This window comes from Phyllostomus discolor, chromosome 1 (genome assembly GCF_004126475.2).
Source record: "Phyllostomus discolor isolate MPI-MPIP mPhyDis1 chromosome 1, mPhyDis1.pri.v3, whole genome shotgun sequence".
Lineage (NCBI taxonomy): Eukaryota > Metazoa > Chordata > Mammalia > Chiroptera > Phyllostomidae > Phyllostomus > Phyllostomus discolor.
Window position 1 is genome coordinate 10,860,890 of NC_040903.2, and position 24,552 is coordinate 10,885,441.

Genomic DNA, 24,552 nt, shown 5'->3' on the forward strand with positions numbered 1-24,552 from the left:
TGCCATCTCTTCTCTTACACGTTGTCATTGCTTCTATGAGGCATTGTCTTCATCCTATAACTAGGCTCAGTTTTTGCCATTATTGTGTGAACAGCAACATACTTCACTGCAGGGGAATATTATTATTAATTATTAGTAGGGTCTGTACTTCCTACACCAGCTAAAAACATGCATATTCCACTATGGGCGTGCCCATCTATATTTTTCCAGGAGCAGGTCTACAGATTTTTAAGAGTTTCCAAGGGATCTGAGTGCCCTTTTCTCTCATTAAATATTTATAAGAATCGCTGCTGGAGTGGAATAGACCTTTCAGTTCCGTGAAATTAGGTTTGAACACAAGTTCTACCCCTTACTAGTTCTGCAACCTTGGGCAAATGAAGTGACCCTCTGACCTTGGTCGCCTTTGCAGTTCCCTAAGGGTGTCGCATGGGCAAAATGAGGCAGACGTGTGGGGGGCCCGGCCCACAGTGGACGCTTCATAAATACCACGGAGACGTCTTCCTTCCTGTCTAGAAGTCGTCACTCCGACCGTAGCGCCACTCCCGTTCCTTTGCCATCAGGGACAGAAACCAGCTGCCCCAGCCTCTGTGCACAGCAACTGTCTGTGTGCTTCAAGTACTTAAGCAAGCCTCGCCTTTTCGACTGCGGGTTAATTCCTTTGACCCTGCATCGCAGCCAGTTGTCAGATGGGAATTTTCTCAGTGGTTTGCCCACTTACAGCAGCATGTCTCTGGAGGCAGGCAGTCAAAGGCAGAAGCCCGCATGGTCGATGGCGGAGCTGAGCCGGGGGCTTGGCTTCTCGTCTTTCTGTGGTAGCCCCGACTGTCTCTGCTTTGCAGCAAGGCAGGGACCAACTCAGTGGGATGCCCTGAGGCTCCCGTCAGCCCTGGACACCGTGCTCACCTGTCGGTGCGGAGTGAGAGTGAGGAGGCGCTCCCTTTAAAGACACGGGTTGTAAAGAAGAAAGAACGGTGTGGCAGTGATGGGGGAAGTTTGGAGAAAGGGTTTGAAATCGCATCCAGGATTTCCAGGCAGTCTGGAGCCGAGAAAAGCCAAACGCAGTGTGCAAGACTAACTGTCCAAATATCTCTTTCCTTATCATCAGAAGCGAATCCTGCAGCGTTTGAAAGCAAGCACTTGACAACTTTCAAGTCGAAACGAAGAACGAGTGTAAGGAAATGTGCATTGTTTTAAATGAACGGCTGCATCAGGAAGGCCCCTCTGCCTTGCTTCCCTGCTCAAACAGTTAACTCAGTTTTGGGTGCAAAATATTACAGCCCTAAACTCAAGACCTAAATTCAGCTTTTCACATTATTAACTGTATGTTCAGAGAATGAATAGATAAAGTCATCAAAATAAATGATGTTCAGAAATTCCCGTATACACCCAGGTCCTCTTTATTGTATCAAATGAGGTAACATAGATGAAAATATCTAGCCCTGGCTGGCGTAGCTCAGTGGATTGAGCACAGGCTGCGAACCAAAGTGTCGCAGGTTCGATTCCCAGTCAGGGTACATGCCTGGGTTACAGGCCACGACCCCCAGCAACCACACATTCATGTTTCTCTCTCTCTCTCTCTCTCTCTCTCTCTCTCTCTTTTCCCCTCCCTTCTCTCTCTAAAAAAATAAATAAATAAAATCTTCAAAAAAAAAGAAAGAAAATATCTTACACATTTCGGTTTGGGGTCTGATTTATTGCGAGTGCTTCCCCCGGAACCAAGGCAGGAGGGCGCTTGGAGGGAGGACCCAGGAGTCCGTGCTACGCGGGGACTGTGAGCAGGACAGAAACAGCGGTCGCCCTGCTGAATGCTTGCTTAGAGCGGCTGGCTGAAGGTGAAGACAGCCTGTACAACGCCATCCCTCAAACAGACAACATCGATCCCCCTTCCCTGCTAGCCACCCACTCTCTGTAAGACTCTGACTTCCTAGGACTATTCATAAAAACCCCTAGTTTTTTGGGCAGTGATTGTCAAACCCTATAGTTTTTTTTGTTGTTGTTGTTATTGTTTTTTAGCAGGGTTGGTCAGCTGGGAAAGCAGCCCAGTCTGTGAGGAGCCGGAGCCAGCGGTGAGGGGTGGGTGCTGGGGTGCTGCGTCTGATGAACAAGGGAGCAGGGGGCAGGCCAGGGCAACTGTCTCACCAAACATCCAGAGGGTCTCGCTGGGCGCTGTGGCGATCATCATGTGGTGCGTCATGAGTCACTTAGCAGTTATAACAGCTAAAGGAACTTTATTTCAAAATATTCCTGTTTCAAATGTCTCTGAGGGTTACCCCTATTGTAACACTGCTTTCATTTGAATTTCAATATCCTTTCCTGATTCGGGGAGAAAAGGTGGAGTCCATAGGTAAGAAATTATCAGAGGGGGTATGCCATGTCCTGTGTTTCCTGGAAGGAAATGGGATGCAAGCTGTTGGTGAAAGCGGACAGGCAGGTACCCTTCCCTTTCTGCAGGAGGGGGGCTCTGCACAGAGGAGAAGGGGTGGGCAGCCAAGGTGTGGCTAGGTTGAAAGATACAAGTTTTCATAAGAAGAAAAAAACCCTAAAAGAGTCTCAGCCTCCTGCCCTCCCCTCCCCTCCCCTGCCCTCCTCTCCCCTCCCTTCCCCTCTCCGCCCCCTGTGACCCCCCCCCCCCACACACACACACTCTAAAGCAGAAAACTGATTCAGAAGCAGTTACTTTGCCATAGTCATACAGTGAGAACCACTGGGGGTTGGGGGCTATTTTACTCACTGGATAATTGAGGAGAAAGGAGGGAAAGGGGAGTAGTATTAGGGAAATCCACAGCTCTTCCTCCATAGCAAGGCGTTAAAAGTGAGTCTAAGGAAAAGAGATGACTGGTCAAAAGGAAATGGAAATTCCATTGGTTGGGATTTTGTCAAGCCTTTACCCAGAACATTTGGAGCTCAGACAGTACACGGGTCAGGCCACACGTGTCTACATACTTGCCGCCCATTGTCTTTCCGAAAGATTTAAATCCACCGTTTCCTAATGTTTCAAGATTTTTCACTGATATTGATGTGCCAAGGTTGTACTTGTTTAATGGTGTTAAATGTCCTGGTTGTTTGTGTAACAGATTTTACTTTTGTGTTACCCAGTGTCCATAGTGTTTTTAGCACCCTAAAGTATAAGGAGTAACAGGAAAAGGATATTCCAACCATTTGTAAAAGGATTTTCAGGCTTGTTTTGTGTATTGGATGATGAATATTCATTGTTTTTCTTGAAAATTTAATTGTTTCTAATTGTTATTAATAGTTAACTGTGAAAATCATGGTAGGCTATCTGCCCACAGACTGAAAAAAATTCTAGGTAGATCATTTGGGAACTTAGTTTAGTTTTGAGTATTATTAGTATTTACTGGGAAACTTTGTCCATGGGGAATTGTTGAGTTTTTCATTCAGTCAGATTATTTTTAAAAGTAGAGACAACGTATGTTTTACTCTATATTGCATTGTTTTATAACTTACAGAGAGAAACACATTTTTTACTTTGATTCGCTTAAAGAGAAGAAAATAAAACATCAATATTACAAGTATTAACTGGACTATTAAGGAATTAAAAATGACTGGTGCTTAGAAACTAGTAACATTATAGGGAAAACAAAAGAAGTACAAAAGCTAGAGTATTTTTTAATATTTTATTTATTTATTTTAGGAGAGAGGGGAAGGGAGGGAGAAAGAGGACAAATGGGAAACATCGAAGCGGGAGAGAAACACCCGCTCGCTGTCTCTCACGCAGCCCCAACCAGGGACCTTACTCACAACCCAAGCACGTGCCCTGATCGGGAACCAAACTGGCGACCTTACGGTTTGCAGGATGACACTTAACCCACTGACCTGCATCAGCCAGGGAGAAAGCTAGAGTATTTAGATTAAAAAAGAAGAAGATTGAAGCCATTTCATGTAGACCTTGCTAATAAGCCAGTTAAATACAGCCTGGAACCTGCTGCTGCGATTTATTTCCGGAATGACAGACAGCTCAGCGCCTTTGCCTGTGTTCCTGACAACACGACTCGACACGGCCAGCCTGCTGGGACAGAGTCAGGGACAGAGTCTGTAGCCTTTTTCATTTTCAGTGCCATCAACTGCAGTTTCCTGACGAGAGGAAACGCACCTTTGATACAGTCTGAACTTCACCGAAATAGAGCTGGCTAACTGACTCTTCGTCTCGTGTTCACGATACGCCTTTGATGTCTAGCAGAGCATGGGAGAAGAAGATGTGCTTCTGTCTCTCCATACATAAAGTCAGAACACCGTGGCTCCCCCTCCCCAGTGGTGCTGCAGGAATGACCGCGAAATCCCCGCAGACTGACTGAGTCAGGTGGATGCCCTGTGTGTTGGGCCACATTTCCTTCAATGGGACATTAGAAACGGAGCATCCCCAATTAATTGTATGTTCGAATTTTGCATTGGAAGCACATTTTAGATTTTTACAGTTCTATTCCATTTTCTTCTACCCAAATTTCTCATGGTCCAGCGCTCTAATATCAGAAAGAAGAAATGATAACCGTTGGAGTAGAAGGGGCCAGGAAGTCTTACTTCACTCCATCACCTGGCCAACTGTCCGAGAACATGTAAATCACTGCAGGTGGAAGGGACACTGTCCTGTTTGCAAACACGTGCCCTACAGGAAAACTTCACCCGTGTTTCCGATGAAGGAAAACTTCCATCCACTGACTTTTTTTGACCTCATTGAGCGCAGACACGGTTTCCTTTGCAGATGGCCCCTGTGTTCCCTGGTAATGACGCTAAAAAAAAATACTAGAAGAAAAGGCTATATTGAGTTTTGTTAAGAGGTATACAATTTCCCAAGGTCTTGTAAAAAGAAACCTATTCATACGTTGCCGGTTAATTTCCTACCCGCACACATAAATGGCATGTGTGTGTTGGAATTATTTTATCAATGAATGTGTCTCACAAAGGTCCTCCGTGACTGAGAACTGAAATGTGAGTTCTGAATCTGTTGGGGTTCATTTTCTATGAATAACAACTAAGTGTAGTTTGTGCATATATCATTTTATGCAGTACTTTTGTAGCAAATTGATTTAAGTGCTTTTTGGGAACAGTTGTTGAGCAGAATTGATTCAGGGCCAACAGATGGACTTACACAGCAAAATTGCGCCTGGGTTTACTCTGGCATCTAAATAGAGTTTAAGCAAATGGAAGAGTCGATAAAGCTGGAGTGCCATTCTCCATGAACTTGAACTCAAATGCTGTGATACATGATATGAAAAGAGATTCAGTACAGTATAGTGGGTCAAAATACCCATTGACAGCTGGCAAAAACACAAAGTATTTGAGTTGCATTGGGCATTTTAAATAATTTAGTCTCATTGAAATTGTATAAGCCGACATGGTCAAAGTAGAATTGATGAGGTGTTCTAATGTCAAAAACTGTCACAAGCTAAAGAAAACTTTACCTAGTGGATAGATGTGAATGATGTGTTAAATATGCATATTAGATGCATCAGTACTTTCTCTCATCCACACGATTAGCATCTTTCCAAATCCAGAACAAATCCAGCCTGTAGCATTTTTATCTTAGCTTCCCAAGGGCAGGGGCTTTGCTCTGTTCACTTCTTTATCTCCCGCATCTGAGAAGGACTCGGGTAAGTTTCTTTCTTTTCTAAGGCTCCATCTCCTTATCCGTGTGTTGGAGAGAGTATCTACTTCTTAGTGTTCTGAGTGTTAAATAGATGATGTGTGTAGCGTGTAAAGCAATAGAACGATGTCTCAGAAGAAACACACTCTGCTAAGTATGGGAAAGATAGAAATTGCATAGTTTGAACCATTTGGCTGAGTCTTCCCTCTTTTGCACAAGTTGTTGACATCTTGTTCGTGTTGCTCGGCAGCTCCTATCATTTCTTCCTCTTATTCTCGTTCTGTCTTTTTTTTTGGTCGCCCTCCTCTCTGTCACTCCTTCTTTCTCTCTGCCCTCTTCTTCTTTCCTTCCTATTCCTTTCTTACGTGAACACAGCTCTAGGTTCTTTGGCTTTTCTGAATCTTGTTTCATTCTCTCTGCAGTGTAGTGGTTTCCTCTCTGCCCCATCCACATGGGACGTGGGGAAGCAGACAGTGGACTATGAGGGCTGGTGGGCAGGGGGTGGAGACCCGTGCTCATCCCCGCTCTCCTCCTCTGTAGAAGCCACCCCAGGGGAGCTCACCGTGTTTAGAACCAGAAGTGGCTTCTCCGATTGTATATCTAGGGTTAATTCTCGTTCAGATATACTTCAGGAGTCACGATATCATGAAAATATGGCTTCCGTTCCCTGAAAATGTCTACTAGCTGCATAATCAAGGGTGGTTTATGCATTAAGTGGAAACATTAGCTCAAGATTGCCTTTCAAAAATTATAAAATGGCTTTTTACATTCAGAACATTATGACATAACCGGATAGGAGTTATGAACCTCTTATTCTTCTTTGTAATTCCGAAACGGTATACGATAAACTTAAATTTCCTGAACTTAAAATGTATCTTCAAATAGCTCAGTGCTTACTGGGATTCTTTTAAGTATATATTGATAATGACAGCAATATAATTCACAGATACTATGTTTAACGATGCAAAAGGCTTTTTTGTTTCATCCTGCATCGTATTTTGTTAGATGTCATTGGTGTGCTAAAATTTTGCCGATGTTACAATCCATCTTTCAAAGTCCTGTTTGTTGGTATGTAGTCTTATATTAAATGATAACATGTAACACTTACCAAACACTTATTCATACATGTGAGGTCCTGTGCTAAGTATTCCATATGATCTTTCCAACAGCCCTATATACTGTTCTAAACTAATAGCTTTAAAGCCTGGGAAGTTAAAGCTTAGAGAAGTTAAAAAAGACTAACTCAAGGTTATAGAGCTAATAAATGGCATTTCTAGGATAAAACTCATAGATGACTGAGGCAGAGACCAAGCCCACAAGAAACCCACAAGAGGGAACAGAAGCATACACGCACCATCACGCGTGGCTCATGGCAGGTCTAGCTTTTATCGGTGCTTTCTCTGTGCTGAGCGCTCCACCAAGCATTGCACAGTCTTCAGCTCCGCTCTTTAAAGCAGTGACCTCACCAGGCAGGTGGTTTTATTACCCACCCCATTTTGCAGAGATGAAGGGAATGAAGGTTTAGAGAGAGGGAATGGCTTGCTTTAAGTAACAAAGCCGGTAAGAGGCAGCACCCAGATGTGTGGGTCCAGACGCTCTTACTTGAGTGGCGTGGGTCCTAAACACTCATTGAACTCTTCTCTGTTCCCAGGATGACACAAGATTGTTCTCACCTGCTGTGGGTCAAATTTAATCATCTGTGACATGCACTGCGTTTCACCCTCCCTAATCGTGCTTCCTCGCTGCTCCCTTTAGAAACAGCTACCCTGTAGGGGATTCTAAGGAAGTAGAGGAGGCACTGATGGGGGGACCCTTCTGTGACTCCCCAAGATTGCGTGAGTTCCTCCGGGCGGTGTAATCCTTGAGACACTAATGATACCAGATAATTTTACTGTACTAGACATAAACTAGTTTTTCCCTTAAATGAAAGCAACTACATCTCTCTCATGGAAAACTTTTTTTTTTAAATCCACACACAGATCTTTGGATCTTGAATACATGAAAATAACTCTCTTCCATGAACTGTAGTATCTGACAATATGCTATAACAAAAGGAGTTTCAGGAATTGAACTATACTTTTTAACAAATTAGGAACTGAATCTGTGATGATTCGAGTTTGGCAGCATTATTTCCCCCACACGTTGATGTTTATTTGCTTTTCTAAGTTGAAATCTGGGTAAATACTCGTTTATCATTACTCAGTAGTTTCCCAAGTAGTCCGTGGAAGTACAGATTTATGATATTCCCGGTCAGACTCTAAGAGAGGTTAAACCATGGAGGAAAATAAAATTACCAGTAATTAAATTTACAGACAGGTTTGCCATCTAAAGCGGATTTATGGCTTCATAGAGAAAGATAGTTGAGACACTTTCACATAAAGTGAATCCATTTTTACATGATATAGGGATTATACATTGCTGTTTCAATTTATATAATTAAAATGATATCATTGCACTCTGAGGTTAATGGGATACTCCACTGGCAGCCATACTTCGTGGGCAATAAAACAGCGGCTCTGCAGGATCGGCTCGTGGGTTAAAAGCTGATTCGGTATTTCAGTGCTGTTAGATTACATTCACCTTTTACAGATCTTTAGAACAAGCCAGAGACAAAGACGTGGCAATTAATAAAAGCAGAGTCTTGAAAGTTGCCTTTTCTTTTTTAAAAATAGAAGGATTAAATGAGGATCTATAAAGCATGCTTAGGATAGACATATTTGACAATTTTTTTCGCCTACCTCCTTTTTTTAAATGGAGAATATTCCAGAGAATTCCTCAGGTGAGACTTATCATTATCATTTTAGTAGTCATAGTTTTTTTTAAAGGAATGTTTCTTTTTTAAAAACTATTTTTAAAGATTTTATTTATTTATTTTTAGAGAGGGAAGGGAGGGAGAAAGAGAGAGAGAGAGAGAAACATCAATGTGCGGCTGCTGGGGCTCGTGGCCTGCAACCCAGGCATGTGCCCTGACTGGGAATCGAACCTGCGACACTTTGGTTCGCAGCCCATGCTCAGTCCACTGAGCTACGCCAGCTGGGGCCCATAGGTTTGTTTTAAATTGAAAATAATTGAGGTTTTTTAAAATCCAAAATTAAAAACTTTCTGTGATCATAATATTTCACAATTTTCCTCCCTAAATTATAGGTAGTAAAATGGTGTTATCTATATAACTAATATCTCTCTATAAAGCCATGTTTGCATATGATGAGCTGCTACTTCTCTCTCTCTGTTTGTGTGTGTCTTTCTCCCTCACTGTGTCACAATGCACATATTTAGAAAACATCTATTATTTAATATCTATTCAGCTCTATATAATACAGAATACCTATGTGTACAGAAAGCATTAATAGGAAATACATATATTCCCACTTTGTAAAACACTTTTATCCCAAATTCAAAACAAATCATGAGCTGTTTCTGTCATCTGTACAAATTCTCTAAGCATGACCAACAGAATATATCTTGTATTGTAAAGGTGTTGTGGGTTGATAGAGGTAGAAGTAGGGGAAGAAGATTATAATCCAATATACAGAGTTGAACCAAAACAAAGACGTCTTTGAAGAGAGTGTGGTGTCTGAAAGGATTCAAGATGGTCTAAAGCAATAGCCATTCCGTGATGGCCATGGACTAATAATCGGACTTCTGGTATATTAAGAAATATTAAATCAAGTACAAAAACGTCAGGAAAGACCCAAAGAGGGTACTAAATACACTAGTCTCCTGCAGAGGTAGTTATTGGTCTTTGAAACTGCCTTACAGAGTCGATCGCGTCTATCAACTGAAGAGTGCCTGAACGAAGGAAGTGTGGCCTGTCCATACAATGGAATATTGTTTGGCAATGAAAAATGCAACGCACGTGCATGTTACAGTGTGGGGGAGGGGAAGGGGTGTGCCTGCTACCGAATGATCTCCGGGAGTAATGGAAAAGGTCTACAATTAGATTACAGTGATTACACAACTCCATAAACAACCTAAAAACCAGGAAATTTGACAGTTCAAATAGGTAATGGTTGGGTACATAAACTGTGTGTCAGCAAAGCTGTTAAAGCCTATCACAAAAACATTTCTCTTTGGGGGAAGTCATCATTTATTGAGATACGATATTTGCTCATGGTATTTATCAACTTCTGATGTGTCCGTGTTTTTTTAACTGAAGCTTGTCTTTCATTCAAATTTTTCATAATTACCAAGAAACACTCTTTAAGTTGATATCTGTATTTTGAAATACTTTGTGTATTTCCTTGCCGATATTTTCGTAGGTTCAGAAGTATAAGGGTCACCTCACTTGCCTGCTTTCTCTTCCTGAATCTGAACTCCTTGAGTGCAGGCACAATATTATTTTCATCATTTATTTCTAAGACCAGAAGTGTGTTCAGGACACACTGCCCCCAAAAAGTAATTCCTGAACTGAACTCAGTTGAACTCCGGCAGTGCTGGGAAGTAACCTGCGTGAGTGGCTTTGTGTGCCAAGACCAGGCGAGGCGCGTGACACGGCCACACAGAATCCGTCAGGGCCTCCAGTCCCCAGGGAAGCCTCGGCACAGAAAAGCCAGCTCGTGTTTCTAGAGTTAGAGAAAATAAAACAGGATTCAGAAAGTCTCAGTAACTTAGCCGAGATCACTGGGTCCCCTATGCTTACGGCGTGAAGCTCCAGTTCTTTATTCAAACCCGAGTCCCGGCCTGTCCCTGTAGACCGCCTTCTGTATCTCATGCTGGTCGGGGTGTTTCCCAGCCACTGTGGTTATCTCATCTCTGTGCTCAGAGTTGACAAAAAATGTGGGTTACCATGACATGCAGGCTATTAGCTCGATGGCCTTTCTTATAAAAGGCAAAGAGGGAAGTTATTTTTTTTATTTGTTGCCAGACACTTTTTTGAAGATCTTTCATTACCTGATGGCCCTACCCCATTAAGTACCTCATCCTCAAATGTATTAATACTGATAAGTGACCCAAGAGGTCATTTAAGTATCACTTGGAAAGATTGATGTGAATATGAAGCATTGTCAGGATACTGTTTTGAGGAGAAGAAAAACTGTTTACATTGTGAATTATTTATTATTTCAAAGCTGGTATCCTGGTTGTAAGATTATAACATGGTGAAAAAAAGTGTTTTGAATATGGACTCTCAAAAGGTTTGCAGATCTGTGGAGGGGAAGGTCGCCCAGTACGAATGCACTCAATGTAGGTACACTGTACATCAGAGTGGTTAAAACGCTCAATTTTGTGGTGTGTATATCTTGCCACAATAAAAAATTGGCCTCTTATATCATACATATGTGTGTATATATGTGTGTGTGTGTGTGTGTGTGTGTGTGTGTGTGCGCGCGCCCTACACCACTTGTACTATGCATATCCTTGGCTTTAATGCTGTTTCCCATTTTTTATTTACTGTTGGCATTCACTCCTTCCAACTGCATGGACGTAAGGGAATGTCATGCTTATAAACCAAACCAAACACTAGAAAATACCATTGATGGGATCTATTCCAAAGGGCTGCTGACATGGGGTTCAAAGACAGTGGGCATCCCAGTTACCCAGTAGACAGGGTGCTGGGCATCTCCCCGAGAGGCTCCGCCTAGTGTTTCTGAAGCAGAGCTCAGAGGTCTGTCTGCGTTTTAATCAGCCTCCTCAGAGGATTCTTAGGGTTGATCCTACAACCTCTCTTTGGAACCACAGCTCCAGAGAGCCAGACTCCTTTGGAAGTCAGGTCTTATATGAGGCCAGACAGCTGTGGTTCAGTGTGTGAGGTTTGGAGGACAGCAGAGCCAAGTTCGAATCCCTGCACCACTAGTTCACTAGCTCGCTGACTGCGGGGGAAATTATGTAACCTTTGTAAAACTTCAGCTCCTTATCTTTAAATGGAATAAAAAGTGCATCCTGGTGCGATTACGAAAACGAATCGAAGTGTGCTATCTGGCAGTAAGTAATTGCCCAATATATGTTCGTTTCGAGTGTTATCTTATTCCATCTATTCTGAAGTGCATGTTTTTCCACACTTAAATATCTACAGAGTCTTACAATTGCTGGTAAGTTGTGTGAAAAACTTCTACTGACACTTTTTATTAAGAGAAAGAAAGCACTGTGTTTTCCAAGTACATTAGCGATTAGAAGAAAAATAGGTATCTATTATCACCACTGTGTTCGATAGAGCTTTGGTAGCTGAGTACCAGAATTTCCTGCAGGCTTTTAATGACAAAACAGTTTTCAGTGGAGCAACAGCCCCAACCACCTCTGAACACAGACCGCTCGTACATCCGACAGAGCACGATAAAACAATCTACTCTATGTGGAATCATAGTAAGACCTGGGAAAGAAGTGCTGTATATGGAAGAAACATCCCCACTCATCGAGAAGCCGCAGTCAAGTGGGTGATTAAAAGCCTGGTAAAGGAGAAAGAACTCTGACAAAGCTGTGATTGTGTCGGATTTTGTGCTGTCAACAAATGCTTTTGAGGGCGTTTAACGAGAGGATAACAGTGAGAGGGAGAAAGGAACACGGTTGACTTTCCCACCTTCAGACACTGAAATTCTGAGTACAGGAAGCATCGAGGACAATAACCTGCCCATCTGAACTGTGTCACACACACCATCAGAAAGAGCCCTTCCGTATGGAGTGCGCGGGTCAGTTCTCACCGTGGCACAACACATTAATCGATATTTCACTCTCTGATCTCTCCATTGAGCTCTAGTTTCTTATCTCCACCATTGTGTGAAATACTGCCTTTCACCTCTCTGCTGTTGCCTTGATGCCAATAGATCTAACGCCCTCTCAGAACCCCAGTTTTCTCTCCTGGTTGCCCCTCGTCGTGTCTAGAATATTAGAAATTGCTACTTAGCAGGCCACCAACCACGGGCTTACACGCAGCATCCTGTCTCCAATGCATACACCTCCAGCAAGTCGTCACGTTCTGTAAGTTTCTGCTTTAGAACTCCTTTTTCTTTCCCCACCTCCCTTACTGATGGCCTGCCGTATCCCAGGAGTTCTGCAAAAACAAGATGAATAAAATCCCTGCCTTCACTTATTACATTGCCTACCGGGGAGGCAATTCCCTAAGAATGCAAGTAAAATGTTTGAAGTTTTATAATTACTGTGTGTGCAAGTCACTTTAAGAGTATGGAAGAAGAAAAAATATATACTCACGAGTAAAAATAATTATATTTTAGAAGTATGCAATAATTGTATCTAATTAAATACTGATTTGTATTAATAAAAATAGTGTTGCCTCGACAAGGCAAAATTGGCCCTAAGAGATATTTATAACACCTCATTTTACAGATAGGCAGTGGGGGAAGGGGGCTAAGTCCCGTGGTCAGCATGGCATAGCTCGCAGGCTACAGCGATCCCAGCGCTGAGCTTGGCTGGGGAATTGGAGAAAAATCAAGTTGAATCCGGGTCTGTAATGTTTTACTCTGGGACTTGTAATAATGTTTTACTCTCCATCTCATGGTGATAGACGCTACGTCCTTAAAACAACAACAACAAAAAAGAATTTTCCAAACCTGAGAGGTTTGGAAAGGTGATTTTATAAAAGATGAATTGAGAGCAGAGAATGCATACATGAAGTTCTGTTGTGGAAACAGAGGCACAAAAAGTATCCAGTAAGTGAGAGAAGATTGGAGTTTTTAAGAACGCCTGAGAAGGCTGGTGTGGCTGGAGGAGAGCGGGTGAGGGCAGTAGAGGGAGATGAGGTGGAAGAGGGTGTGTTGGCCAGTTTATTTGGGGGACCTGTGGAGCTCTGTGATACTCCCTGCTGTCCCTCGTAGTGACACGGGGCATCCGTGAAGAGTTCTGATAAGTGATGTAGCAAGCTTTGGCTACAGAAAGGCAAGAGGAGATGCGGAGATGGTTAGTGGCTGTGAAAATAACCCAGACAAAAGGGGATGGTGGGGCTTCGCCAGGGCAGCAGAGGTACAGGTAGGTCAGGTTCTGGATGTCCTTTGAAGACAGAGTCAAGCGGATTGGCTGTTGCATTGACTGCAGCGTGTAGAAGGATGTATGATAACGATGAACAGTCCTAAGGGTTTGGACTGGGTGTGTCTTCACTGGAGATGAGCCAGACTTCAAAAGGAGGTCGTTTGATGTGATTTCTTTTTTTTTTTTAAACTGTGGTGCCAGTGTGGAGGATGCATTGGAAAACAATAGTGAATCAAGGCAGAGATCAGTTTGGAAACTCCGTCATAAGAAATGGTGGTGAACGTTTAATGCGACGTCATGGCAGTGGAGCATAGGGAGCAGGGATTGATTCATTGTGGGAGTGGGTTGGCGGTGGGAGAAGAGAAAGGATCTAACATGGGAAACCCCAGGGTTTCCTGGCTGATGACAACCAGGGCCGCTGCTCAGGTCTGGCTGTGGGAGGCCTATATCTTTTTTCTTTTTTAAATTCTGAGATGAATTTTTTCCATTTATTTATTCATTTAAAATTTTTTTAAATTATTTTATTGTTGTTCTCTTACAGCTGTCCCAATTCCCCACCCCCCCACACCCCATGTGGTTGCTCTCCCCTGCCCCGCCCACCGCCCACTCCCACAGTCAAGCCCCGCCTTGTTGTCCATGTCCGTGGATCTTTCACACTCACAAATACCAAGAGCCTTTGCTTTTCAAACTACTTCTGTTCACCCTCATTCAAATCTTTCCTGTCAAGATTAGCATCACAATGGACAGTCTTTCTTACTTTTTCACCATCTCAGAAAATGCACGTGCTGGTTGATGGTATTTAATAGTTTAATTTGGGGGGGTAAATTCCAAATTATTCTGCTTGAGTATTTGCAATAATCACTTTGAGGGGAGCCACGGTATTTTCCCAGGTTTATGAAGACATTCCTGACATCTAACATTGCATTCATTTTAGATGTACAACATAATGGTTTGATATAGGTATGTATTGCAAAATGATGACCACAGTAAATTTAGTTAACGGCCATTACCTTACATAGTGATACATTTTTTCTGGTGACGAGCACCTCTGTAGTTTTCAGACACAGAATACTGGGTACCTTTAACTATAGTCACCATGGTGTACAACACATCCCCAGTACGTACTAATCCTAGTGGGAAGTTTGTACATATGGGCCATCTTCAACCGTTTCCCCTAACCCCCACCCTCACATGTATGCATCCAGTTCATGTTAGATCCCACATGTATGTGAGCTCATACAGCTTTTACAGTATTTGTCTTTCTCTTTCTGACTTTTTTCACGTAGCATGATGCCCTCACGGTCCATCCATGTTGTCCCAAATGGCAGAATTTCTTCTTTTTATACAGGGTAGAGCAAAAGTAGGTTTACAGTTGTTTGTATGGAAAATAATACAATAATTAAAACATATTAATACAAGATTAAACTCTGTTTCCTGTACTCACAACTGTAAACCTACTTTTGCCTCACCCTGCATAGCTATTATTTCATTGGGTCTTTCTCATTTTGCATATTTCTGTATCTACTATGTTTTTTACCACTCATTCATTCACTGATGGAAACTTAGGCTGTTTCTATGTCATTGTCAGTAATGCTACAGTGATCATGGACTTGCAGGTATCTCTTCAAGATGCTGTTCTCCACAGTGGCTGCACCTGATTACATTCCCACAAAGAGGCGGGCACAAGGGTTCCCTTCCTCACATCCTTAGCAACGCTTCTTATTTCTTGTCATTTCGACAGTAGCCATTCCAACAGGTGTGGGTGATATCTCATTGTGGTTTTAGTTTGCACGTGACTTGTGTAGTGGTATTTAACATTTTTTCATGGACCTGTTGGCCATTTGAGTTCCTTCTTTGAAAAACATTTTATTTAGTTTCTCTGCCTATTTATCATCGGATTGTGTAATGAGTTTTGCTACTGAACTGCATGTGTGCATTATGTATTTTGGATAGTAAGTGTTTGTCAGATATATGATTTGCAAATATTTTTTCTCATTCTGTAGATTGGCGTTCGTTTTGTTGATGGTTTGCTTTGCTGTACAGAACCTTTCAAGTTTGATGTAGTCCGCTTTTCTGTGTCTGCTTTCATAGTCTTTGCTTTTGGTGCCAAATCCAAGAAATTGAGAAGTTGTTGCTAAGGCTGATGTCGAAGAGCTTACACCTTACATTTTCCTCTAGGAGCTTTATGGTTTCAGGTCATATGTTCAAGTCTTTAGTCCGTGTTGAGTTATTTTTTGTGTATTACGTAAAATAGGTTCCAGTTTCATTCTTTTTTATGTGGCTGTCTCGTTTTCCCAATATCACTTATTGAAGAGCTGTCCTTTCACTGTGTTTTTGGAAACTTTGTTTTAAGTTAACTGACCATATACGCACAGTTTTACTTCTGGGCACTCTCTTCCATTCCATTGGTTTCTGAGTCTGTTTTTAATGCCGATACCATACTGTTTTGATTATTATAGTTTTGTAATATAGATTTGAGGAGCATGATGCCTCCAACTTTGTTCTTCTTTCTCAGGATTTCTTTGGGTATTCAGGGTCTTTTTTTGGTTTAGGATGGTTTGGTCTATTTCTATGAAAGATGCCATGGAATTTTGGTAAGGGTTACACTGAATATGTAGATCGCTTTAGGTAATATGGACATTTTAACAATATTAATTCCAGTATCTTCCCACATTTGTTTACAAAATATCCCCAAGCCAATGTAGTCTTCAATGCCAGCTTTCTAATTATTGCACTTGTCTTTCCCAAATACTGTCCATTTTTTGAATTTTGTTATTCCTTTAATCAGAAAATTTAAGCGGTTTCAAGCTCTCCCCAAGATGACAGTAGGCTTAACTCACATTGAAGACCTTAGTTTCGGACCTGAGCCCAACGCTCACCTTCATCACTTAACGTTCACCAAGGAGAATTTCCTGGGTCACTGGAGAGCCCCTGTTTTCCTCCACCAGCTCGGCCCAATAGGACCTCCCTGCTCATTGTCTCCACCTGCTCTGGAAGTCAATTTCCAGTTTAATGTCCCTAAAAACCAACTCCAGTCAAGTCACTTCCCTACTTTGGAACACGTTTTTACACTCTATTGCCTGGTGATGTAATTACAGACTCTCCTTGGCAACTCCATCTCGCTAACTCAGTAGTCCTGACTCATTCCTTTCTTCCCACATGGTCCACAGAACACACTTCACTCCTATAAGTTAAGTTTCCCTTTTTCTGCTGTAATCTTCAAGGAGCAAAGCAGACACACTCAGGGGCATGTAGCATTTCCTACTGGGATCATTGTAACATGTAATCAATACCTGTATAGTGCTTCCAATGTGCCAGGTATTTTTTGAGCATTTTTAAAAGTATGAATTCATTGAATCTACCTAACAGTCCTATGAGGTAGACACGATTATGGCTCCGTTTTCCAGAGGAAGGAACTAAAGCACAGAAAGGGTGAGCGATTTTCCCAAGGTCGCATGGTTAATAAATGGCAGGGCTAGAATTTAACCTCAGATAGTCTAGGTCTGCAGTCTATGCTCTTAAGTCCTCTGGCACGCTGCCTGTCCCCTTGGGTTTCCGTCACCTACCACCCCTTCCCCAACACTGGAGGCTGAGAATTGTGGAGCCCAGTCATTTTCATTAAGGTTCAAAAACATCCCATTCTATTTTGAAAGGGGCTCAAATCAATCAAGCCTCCAATAACCCTTAAATTTCTGATTTCCTAGATCACCTTTCTCAAGTATCATTCTTACTCTACTTATCATATATTCTCTTTGCTGTCATCAAACTGCGTGATAGACGAGTATATCACATCTCTCTAACTAGGTGGAAAAATGTCCCAACAAACTCATAATGGGCACTGCAACTTGCTCTTCTGATTCCCCAGTTTTGTGTACAGCCCCCCCAATCTAAGTTGGAAGCCACCTCTGTCTGCTCTCTCTTGCCTAATCCGTATTCACACACACTTCACTTCTGAGTGTTGGTTCTTCGTGAGTCCCTGATACCACTCTTAATCTTCTCCACCTTGTCTATCTGTACAGTGAGACATACCTCCTCTGTCAGTTGCCCCAGGGTGAGCCAGAAATGTGCTCATGGTTGTCATATTGCCTGAGAGTCTCACAACCCTTCTCCAGCTAGTGCAGGAATCTTGCCTGTGGTCCTCTGAACTCGAGCCTTTGACCCCAGGTATCCATTGCCAGTTGAATGTGTTGAGAGAAGAGCCTCTGTCCTGCTCCTGCTGACTACCCTTCCCTCCCCACCATTGTCTGCTGAAACGAGAAGTCACTCCGTAATTGGTATCAAAAAGTCTGCTTAGCACACCGTTGACTTGTCCTTCTGACCTCATCTCCCGTTACTGCACTACTTACGTTATAACTCCTGAACAAACACACTAAGAGCTACTCCCACAAAACATTGTTTTTCCACCTCCATATTCTTTCTTGTGCAATCTGTTTCACTAGAAGAGCTGTTCTACCCTGCCTTCCATCTTTATATTGAGACCCGTTCACATTACCTTTTTTCTTATTCTGTTTCCTCCATTTTTAGACTGGGGATAATTTGATGAATCTCCCATTTAGCCTTCTGTTTGGCTACTAGCATCATCTGCTTTATTAAATTTGAAAATTTCTGAAACCAGAAAATGGGCCTTACACAGCTCAGTAATTCTTGCAGCATCAGCAGTGCCTTCCCTAGATCAGACATTAAGTGAATATATGTTGGGTTAAAATAACTGCTAATCCCCACTTCATTACATGCAGAAAATGTGAGTCATTGTTCTCACGCAGTCTTACCCATCATTTGGCAAATGACAGAAATCAGAGGCTAGGATGAGTTGAGAAAAATGCCTTCTTAAGTTCTGGGCCACAGGAAGGACATACTGAAATTAAGTAACTCCTGATATCACCTTTAAAAATCCCCAAATCTGGACTCACTATTTCTCTATATTCTATACATTTACTTTAGCAACCTGTCTCATTGTTCAGCACTAATATCGAACATCTCTGAAGGTTAGTTTCCTTGCATGGAAAACCAGGATAATAATAACTACAAGATGGTTATGGAGAATAAAGAAACTATAGATCAAAAATGATAATAGGTTATTTCTTAAAATTAACTGTGGAATACAGTATGGGCTGAAAATATGTTCAGTGTCTTCCTCTTCTCATGGGCAGCCACGGCCCCCTTAACTGACGGGGCCTGGGCCCCACAACAGGAGTCACCTGCCAGAGTGGGCTGAGCACAGGGCAGAGAACGGTCCTTGGGAAGTGATGTATTCCGGGGACTGCTACACTTAAACCACTGATCTGAAGGGAGTAAGGAGCCTCTGAGATGGACAGTCGCTCACTTTCCTGTAAAAAGAAAAGACTGCTAAGTGTTAGCAGGATTTTAAAACCCTTCCATGCCCCAGGATTCTGCCTACGGTGACTAAAATCAGATCCAGAAGGAGCAGTGTTCTGACTGCATTGCGTGGATCCTCAGCGATGTCTCTGTGATCCTCATAAACTATTCCCCTGACTTGCGTCCCACGCCACCGTCTCCCCGTTTGAGACCATGACTCTAGAATAAACCGTGCCTAGAATCTGAGCAGAGCCGAGCCTGCAGGTGTTGAAGGAGGCTCCGGCTGGCTGCAGGGAAAGATGGCAGAGTCTGGGAAGCAGGCAAGGTCTGAAGAGAACTTCTCTGCCCTTTGTATTTACCTACACAATCTCTAAAGCCACCGTTGTCTTAGAAGAAGGGGAAAAAAACTGAGGGATAAGAAAACATTGAATCAACGGTGACACAACAGTGTAAACACTACTGTTAGTTTTCAGGGAGCATCATAGATTCAAATTTGCTTGAATTCAACCTTCCATCCCTCATCCTGTCTTTATTACTTTGTGATTTTTTTCTTTCTCCAGCATCTTCTGCTTGCGCGGTAGCCTCCTTTGAGCACTGTTTTCTAGTATGGAGCCTTTTAAATATATGTTGTTAACTTTTCTTAACCCTTTGTTCTGAAACAAAGGAAGTCAGTCTCAATTGATGACAAGCTGCATAAATAAGCACTTTTTAAGGAAATGAAGTTTTATTACTCTTAGGGATATACCAAAACTGCTGTGAGCAGTTACAGAGCTCCAGTGCTTAGGAAATGGATGGCTGCCTTAATGTCCACATAAGCGCATATTACAGATTTACTGTTAGAAATAATATATGTATTTGCTTTTTTCCCCCAAAGACCTTTGCTCTTTAAATAGACTGACATTTACTTCTTTACAATTAGCAAACATGTTTTTGTTTGAACACTGAGGATACTGAAATATAAATGCAGTCCTTTGTTGTTTAAACCTTAATGTTAATGAGGTCAAGGCCACACACTAAATCTTTCTAGCTGCCAGTTGTCCCTGTTGCGTGGCCATACGCGTGTGAACGACTAGCTCAGGACGCAAGAAGCATTAGGGGAGAGGATGGGGAAGAATCCGTCCAGGGCGCCTCCGTCTAATTGGAAAATGGCCCTGTCTTCATCAGCCATGGCTCCTGGGTTAGTAGCTTCGTTTTCCTTTGTGAGCATCAGTTACTTGAGAATTCTAATGATAATTTTAGCACCATCACGATTACTTTAGTCATTTATTTATTTGATATTTCACCTTTCCACCGTGCAGTCGTGCCACTTACAACGAGGCGAGCATGTTGTGTTTTCAGCAGCATTTTCTATTGTGTAGGTCCTACTTGTTCAGACTAATAATACGGTGTGAGCACATGGAATTGCATGGGAAGTCTGAAGGAAAAAAATAATGATCCGTTTCATGAGATGAGTGATTTTTACTAACTTCTCATTCCAACTCTCAAAAGGTGCTTTACCCCCTTGATTAAAATGTATTTCTCAATTAAATTAAAATGCAAATATAGACAGGCTGTGTTTATGGTTATAAGAGAGTTATTTAAGGAAGGTTTTAATTCAACCTGCTGATAATATTTCATGTGGGAACTGTTGGTTTTACTGTTGGCTTAGTACTGCCATGTTCCATTTTCAAGATTACTTACAAGTGCTGTGGAAACTTAATCACATGCCCACATTTTATCAGTTTTTGCTCTCTCTTCTCTCGGAGGTTGAAGCAGACTGCTTTCCTATATCCTTTGTAAGTTATGTCAGTGATGTAGAAATATTGGTACTAAAACTTTAGAACTCCTTGAAATGTAGTTATGCAAATGTTGCTATTTGTTTTAAATAAATATTTTATTGTACAGAATTGAATCAACTCTTACATGTAGGAGAACCGCGTTCTCTACTTTATCATGAAATTAAAGATCTGTAAAAGTACTTCAAAAAACCGTTTGTTAATTTATACTGGAAATAGAAAGTATTTGTATTAGAAAATGCATCTATTGCTATGGATTTGATTAGGATCCTTTTAGTATTTTTTAGAAGTCCAGTATTCTATCACTTCTCAAGCCCATTGACTAAAACAATTTCGAATACTTTGTAGTTTGATCTTCTTCTTTTTTGTTATTTTTAGAGATCTCAGTGAAAACCAAATTCAGGCAATTCCAAGGAAGGCTTTCCGCGGAGCAGTTGACATTAAAAATCTGTAAGTATCTTTTTAAAATGTATCCTGTCTTTTTAAAGCTACCCGATTTTAAAGTTGAATTCATATTAAAGAAAGGATAATAAAAAGTGGTAAGAGCCGTGTGCATCTTTATGCTTGATTAGAAGAGCTCATAAGAGTAAGGTCTGTCTTGTTTTCACGAGCTGTCTTGAAGGCATTCTCATTTAGAAGGCGCCTTGAATCTGAACTGGTTATCAAATTCATTCTTCAAGCCTCGTGATTAATCTTGTTAAATCAAAGGAATTGATTTGATTAAAAGGTAGTTTCAATGTATTTTCTGCCTTTTCCTGTCAGCTTATTTCAATATCTCCCTTTTCAGTTGTTATTGGTGTTTATTAGATATGCAGAATATAAACTATTTTTTTCTGAAAGAGTAGATAATATTTTCTCGTTAAATGTGCCTGTAGGCTGGAGCCATAGCTTTTCAAAATAGCTTTTAGATCAGCATTTTCATTAAATCCCAGCAATGTGAGAGTGAGAAAATTATTCCTTTCCTTTTGTGTGAATATTTTTCTTCTATTTTTCTTCATATATTTATGAAAAATATATGTATAATCTTATTCAAAAAAAAGAAGAGAAAGACAATTTTCTGTATTTTTCCTCGCTTAATCTTGAACCCGTAGCCTTGTGTAGAAGTGTTTATTGTCAATGAGGCAGTGCTGGAAGTGCGTGTCAGATTTAAAATCTCAGTGGCAGTACTAATATTGTGGGTGTATATTTTTTATAAATTCTAAGTATTATCCTTTGAAAATGATGGGTTTTGATTGACTGTGAAAGCTAGAGAACGTAAACCGTTTTCCTTATCCTTTACTTCAGTTCAAAATGTGGGGGGAGGCAAGCTGCCGAGTGCTGAGATTAACTATCAGGAATTCAGTAATTTTTAGCTGGTCATAAACAGGGCAGGGACTTTGTCAAGACTAACTTACATTCAGAATTCGCCATGGTCGGGTCCAGCACTGTTTTTTCAGTAGCCAAAGTGAGACAGATGTTTTCCCTCGTCAAAGAGGACAACTGAAAAGCTACTAGTTCGGGCCTTTGTGTCTTCTTTTCAATGCAAATGGTTTTTGTTTTAAATTTGTACTTTCTAAAGGTACAAAAACAGGGGAAAGACAGGCTTCTAGACGTGACTGTGTAGAGCCATGAAAATCTGGCCCTAGGTTATTATGAGTGTTCACATAGTCAGAGGAATTTATTTGCTTGCGTTTTATCTTCTTTAGCTAGAGCTCAGGGAAGTCTTCAGGTAGATTCTGAGAGGTAGCGTGTTCCAAACGGCCTTTGCAGGTTGTATTTGATCGGAACAATACAAGGACCCCATGCAGGCAGCACCTACTCGAGCTGCCGACCTGTCACCATAAAAGGAGAGTACCGGCTACAGTTGACCACCCTTTGGGAATGCACTTACGATTTTACCATAGCATTATCACTAAATCCTTAAAACAGGTGGCTTGTACTTCTTAGGAAAGATATTCAGGGAATTTAAGTCTATAAGTAATCCCTCTGCTGAATTTAAGGATGCATTTGGGAACAGGATACCAGTCATGGTGACATTCTTCCTTATGCTCTCTTCATTTAACCTTAAAAAAGGGGATTTATAAGTTCAGAGATAAAAAAAAAAGTGAGAAGGCAGCCAGTGTACTGAAAGGAATGCATTATTGACTTAGCAGGATTTTAAGAAATCTTTTCCCCACATGCATTATTTCATCCCCAAAGTTTAAGGCAGTTATTATGTATACAGTGAGAAGAGGTTAGGGCTGAAATCTTAGAATCATTTGCTATTTATTGGATTTGTAGCTGTGATAAATCAGTAAACTTCCCTGAGCCTTCGTTTTCACTTTTAGAAAATGACTATAATAATTGCTTGGGTTTGTTGTGGGTATTAGGGGGAGAAGATTCATAAAAGAATTTAAAACAGTAAAATGCTATGAATTAGAGTGCATTTCATTCTGCAAGGATTCACTAACCAACTGCTGAAAGTTAGCTTTGGAAAAGGTAGGGTAAGAAGACAGAAAAGCAGGACATAAAGTAATTTGCAATTTAGGAGTGGATAAGGAAGACCAATGTCTATCGTGGGTCCTTTAGACGTGGAGCTACAAAGTGGAAAGAGAAAATACGTCAGGGAGTACTAAGTGAGTAACACACAACCCTGACATTAAGTGCTGTATTGGTATTGGCATTGTGGAAAGAAAGAGATAAAAAGGATCACTTGACGTTATCAGGGAGTTCTGAAGGAAAGAGTTCCTAGGAGGAAATAGAAAGGAATCTTCCAACAGGTTGCTTTGTATTGAGGCAGTGAGAATTCATTAAAGAGGAGGAACAAATACAGAATTCATTCCCACTACTGCCTTCTGTGGAACAATGGGAAAGACCATTAGAGCAACATTGAAATACCGCAGTGCATTTTTAGGTTTATTTAATTTATTAGGATCATAGCTACAATTTTATAGAATTTTACTGTGAAAAGGCATTTTTTTCTGTAATTAAAAAATAGTTCATGCCCTGACTGTTGTGGCTCAGTTGGTTGGGCATTACCCTGCAAACCAAACGGTTGCTGGCTGGTTTGATTCCTGGGCTGGGCACATGCCTGGGTTGTGGGCCAATCAGTATTTCTCTCTCTTGTGTTGATGTTTCGCTGCCTCTCTTTCTTCCTCCATTCCCTCTCTACAAAAATAAACTAAGTCTTAAAAAAATCGTTCAAACTATATTGTTTAAAAACTGTCTAATTTTATGGGCCTTTGTATAAAGTTTAGTTTTCTCATTGAAAGTTAAAAATATATCTGGTAGAATATATTTAATCTGAGGATAAATTTTAATTCACATTATTATTAAACTGGTATCCACAAGCCACCAAATAATAACTCAATAGAAGTTCACAAATAGTCGCATACTTAATATTATCGTGTGTTCAGTGTGAGAAGGAGTGGTACAGTGCCGGGTCCTGTTTGCCTTCCAGTGGATGCATTTACAGTTCGGACAGTCCTGCATGGAGCCGTGATGGCCAGTGTTCCCGCCATCCAGTGAGTAAAAGAGGAAAAAGAAGGCCAGACAGAAGGAATATATGCTCAGGTTGTGTCGAGGTGATACTTTTGTACAGCACTGAAAGCCAGTCTGATGCACTGTAAGGGGTCTGTTGTATTTACCTTATTCAGACCTCATTCAGAGCGAGTTCCAGTTATCAGAAGACTTTCACAGGACAGACTTGCTTTAATCATGTGGATTGGCTAAATGTGCTCACGGCAGCATCCTGACAACATGAAATTGATGCTGTGTAAATTTTTGCAAATTTGCAGATCTTATTCCCCTTCCTTCCGGCAAGCCACACAGAAATTATGCTAGACAGATGGACATTTATCTTGCTCTTAATCATCTCCAGGGTGGACTTCCCATAACTTTTTCCTCCTCTCTATTAATTTCTTAACCAGATTAAAACTCTTTATATCTTATTTTGTTACCTCATTTTATCTAGCTGCAATTGAAACCACT

The 24,552-nt window shown here is 41.3% G+C and overlaps 1 protein-coding gene across 13 annotated transcripts in view; it reads left to right on the top strand.

Annotated features, from left to right (window-relative positions):
- The window catches only part of SLIT2 (slit guidance ligand 2), a 329,343-nt gene that overhangs the window by 173,633 nt on the left and 131,158 nt on the right, over positions 1-24,552 (top strand). For all 13 annotated transcript variants that reach the window (XM_036019209.1, XM_036019239.1, XM_036019222.1 and 10 more), the window contains exon 5: positions 20,983-21,054. In XM_036019209.1, the coding sequence (XP_035875102.1) occupies positions 20,983-21,054 (72 nt within the window). The remainder of the gene's footprint in view (positions 1-20,982; positions 21,055-24,552) is intronic.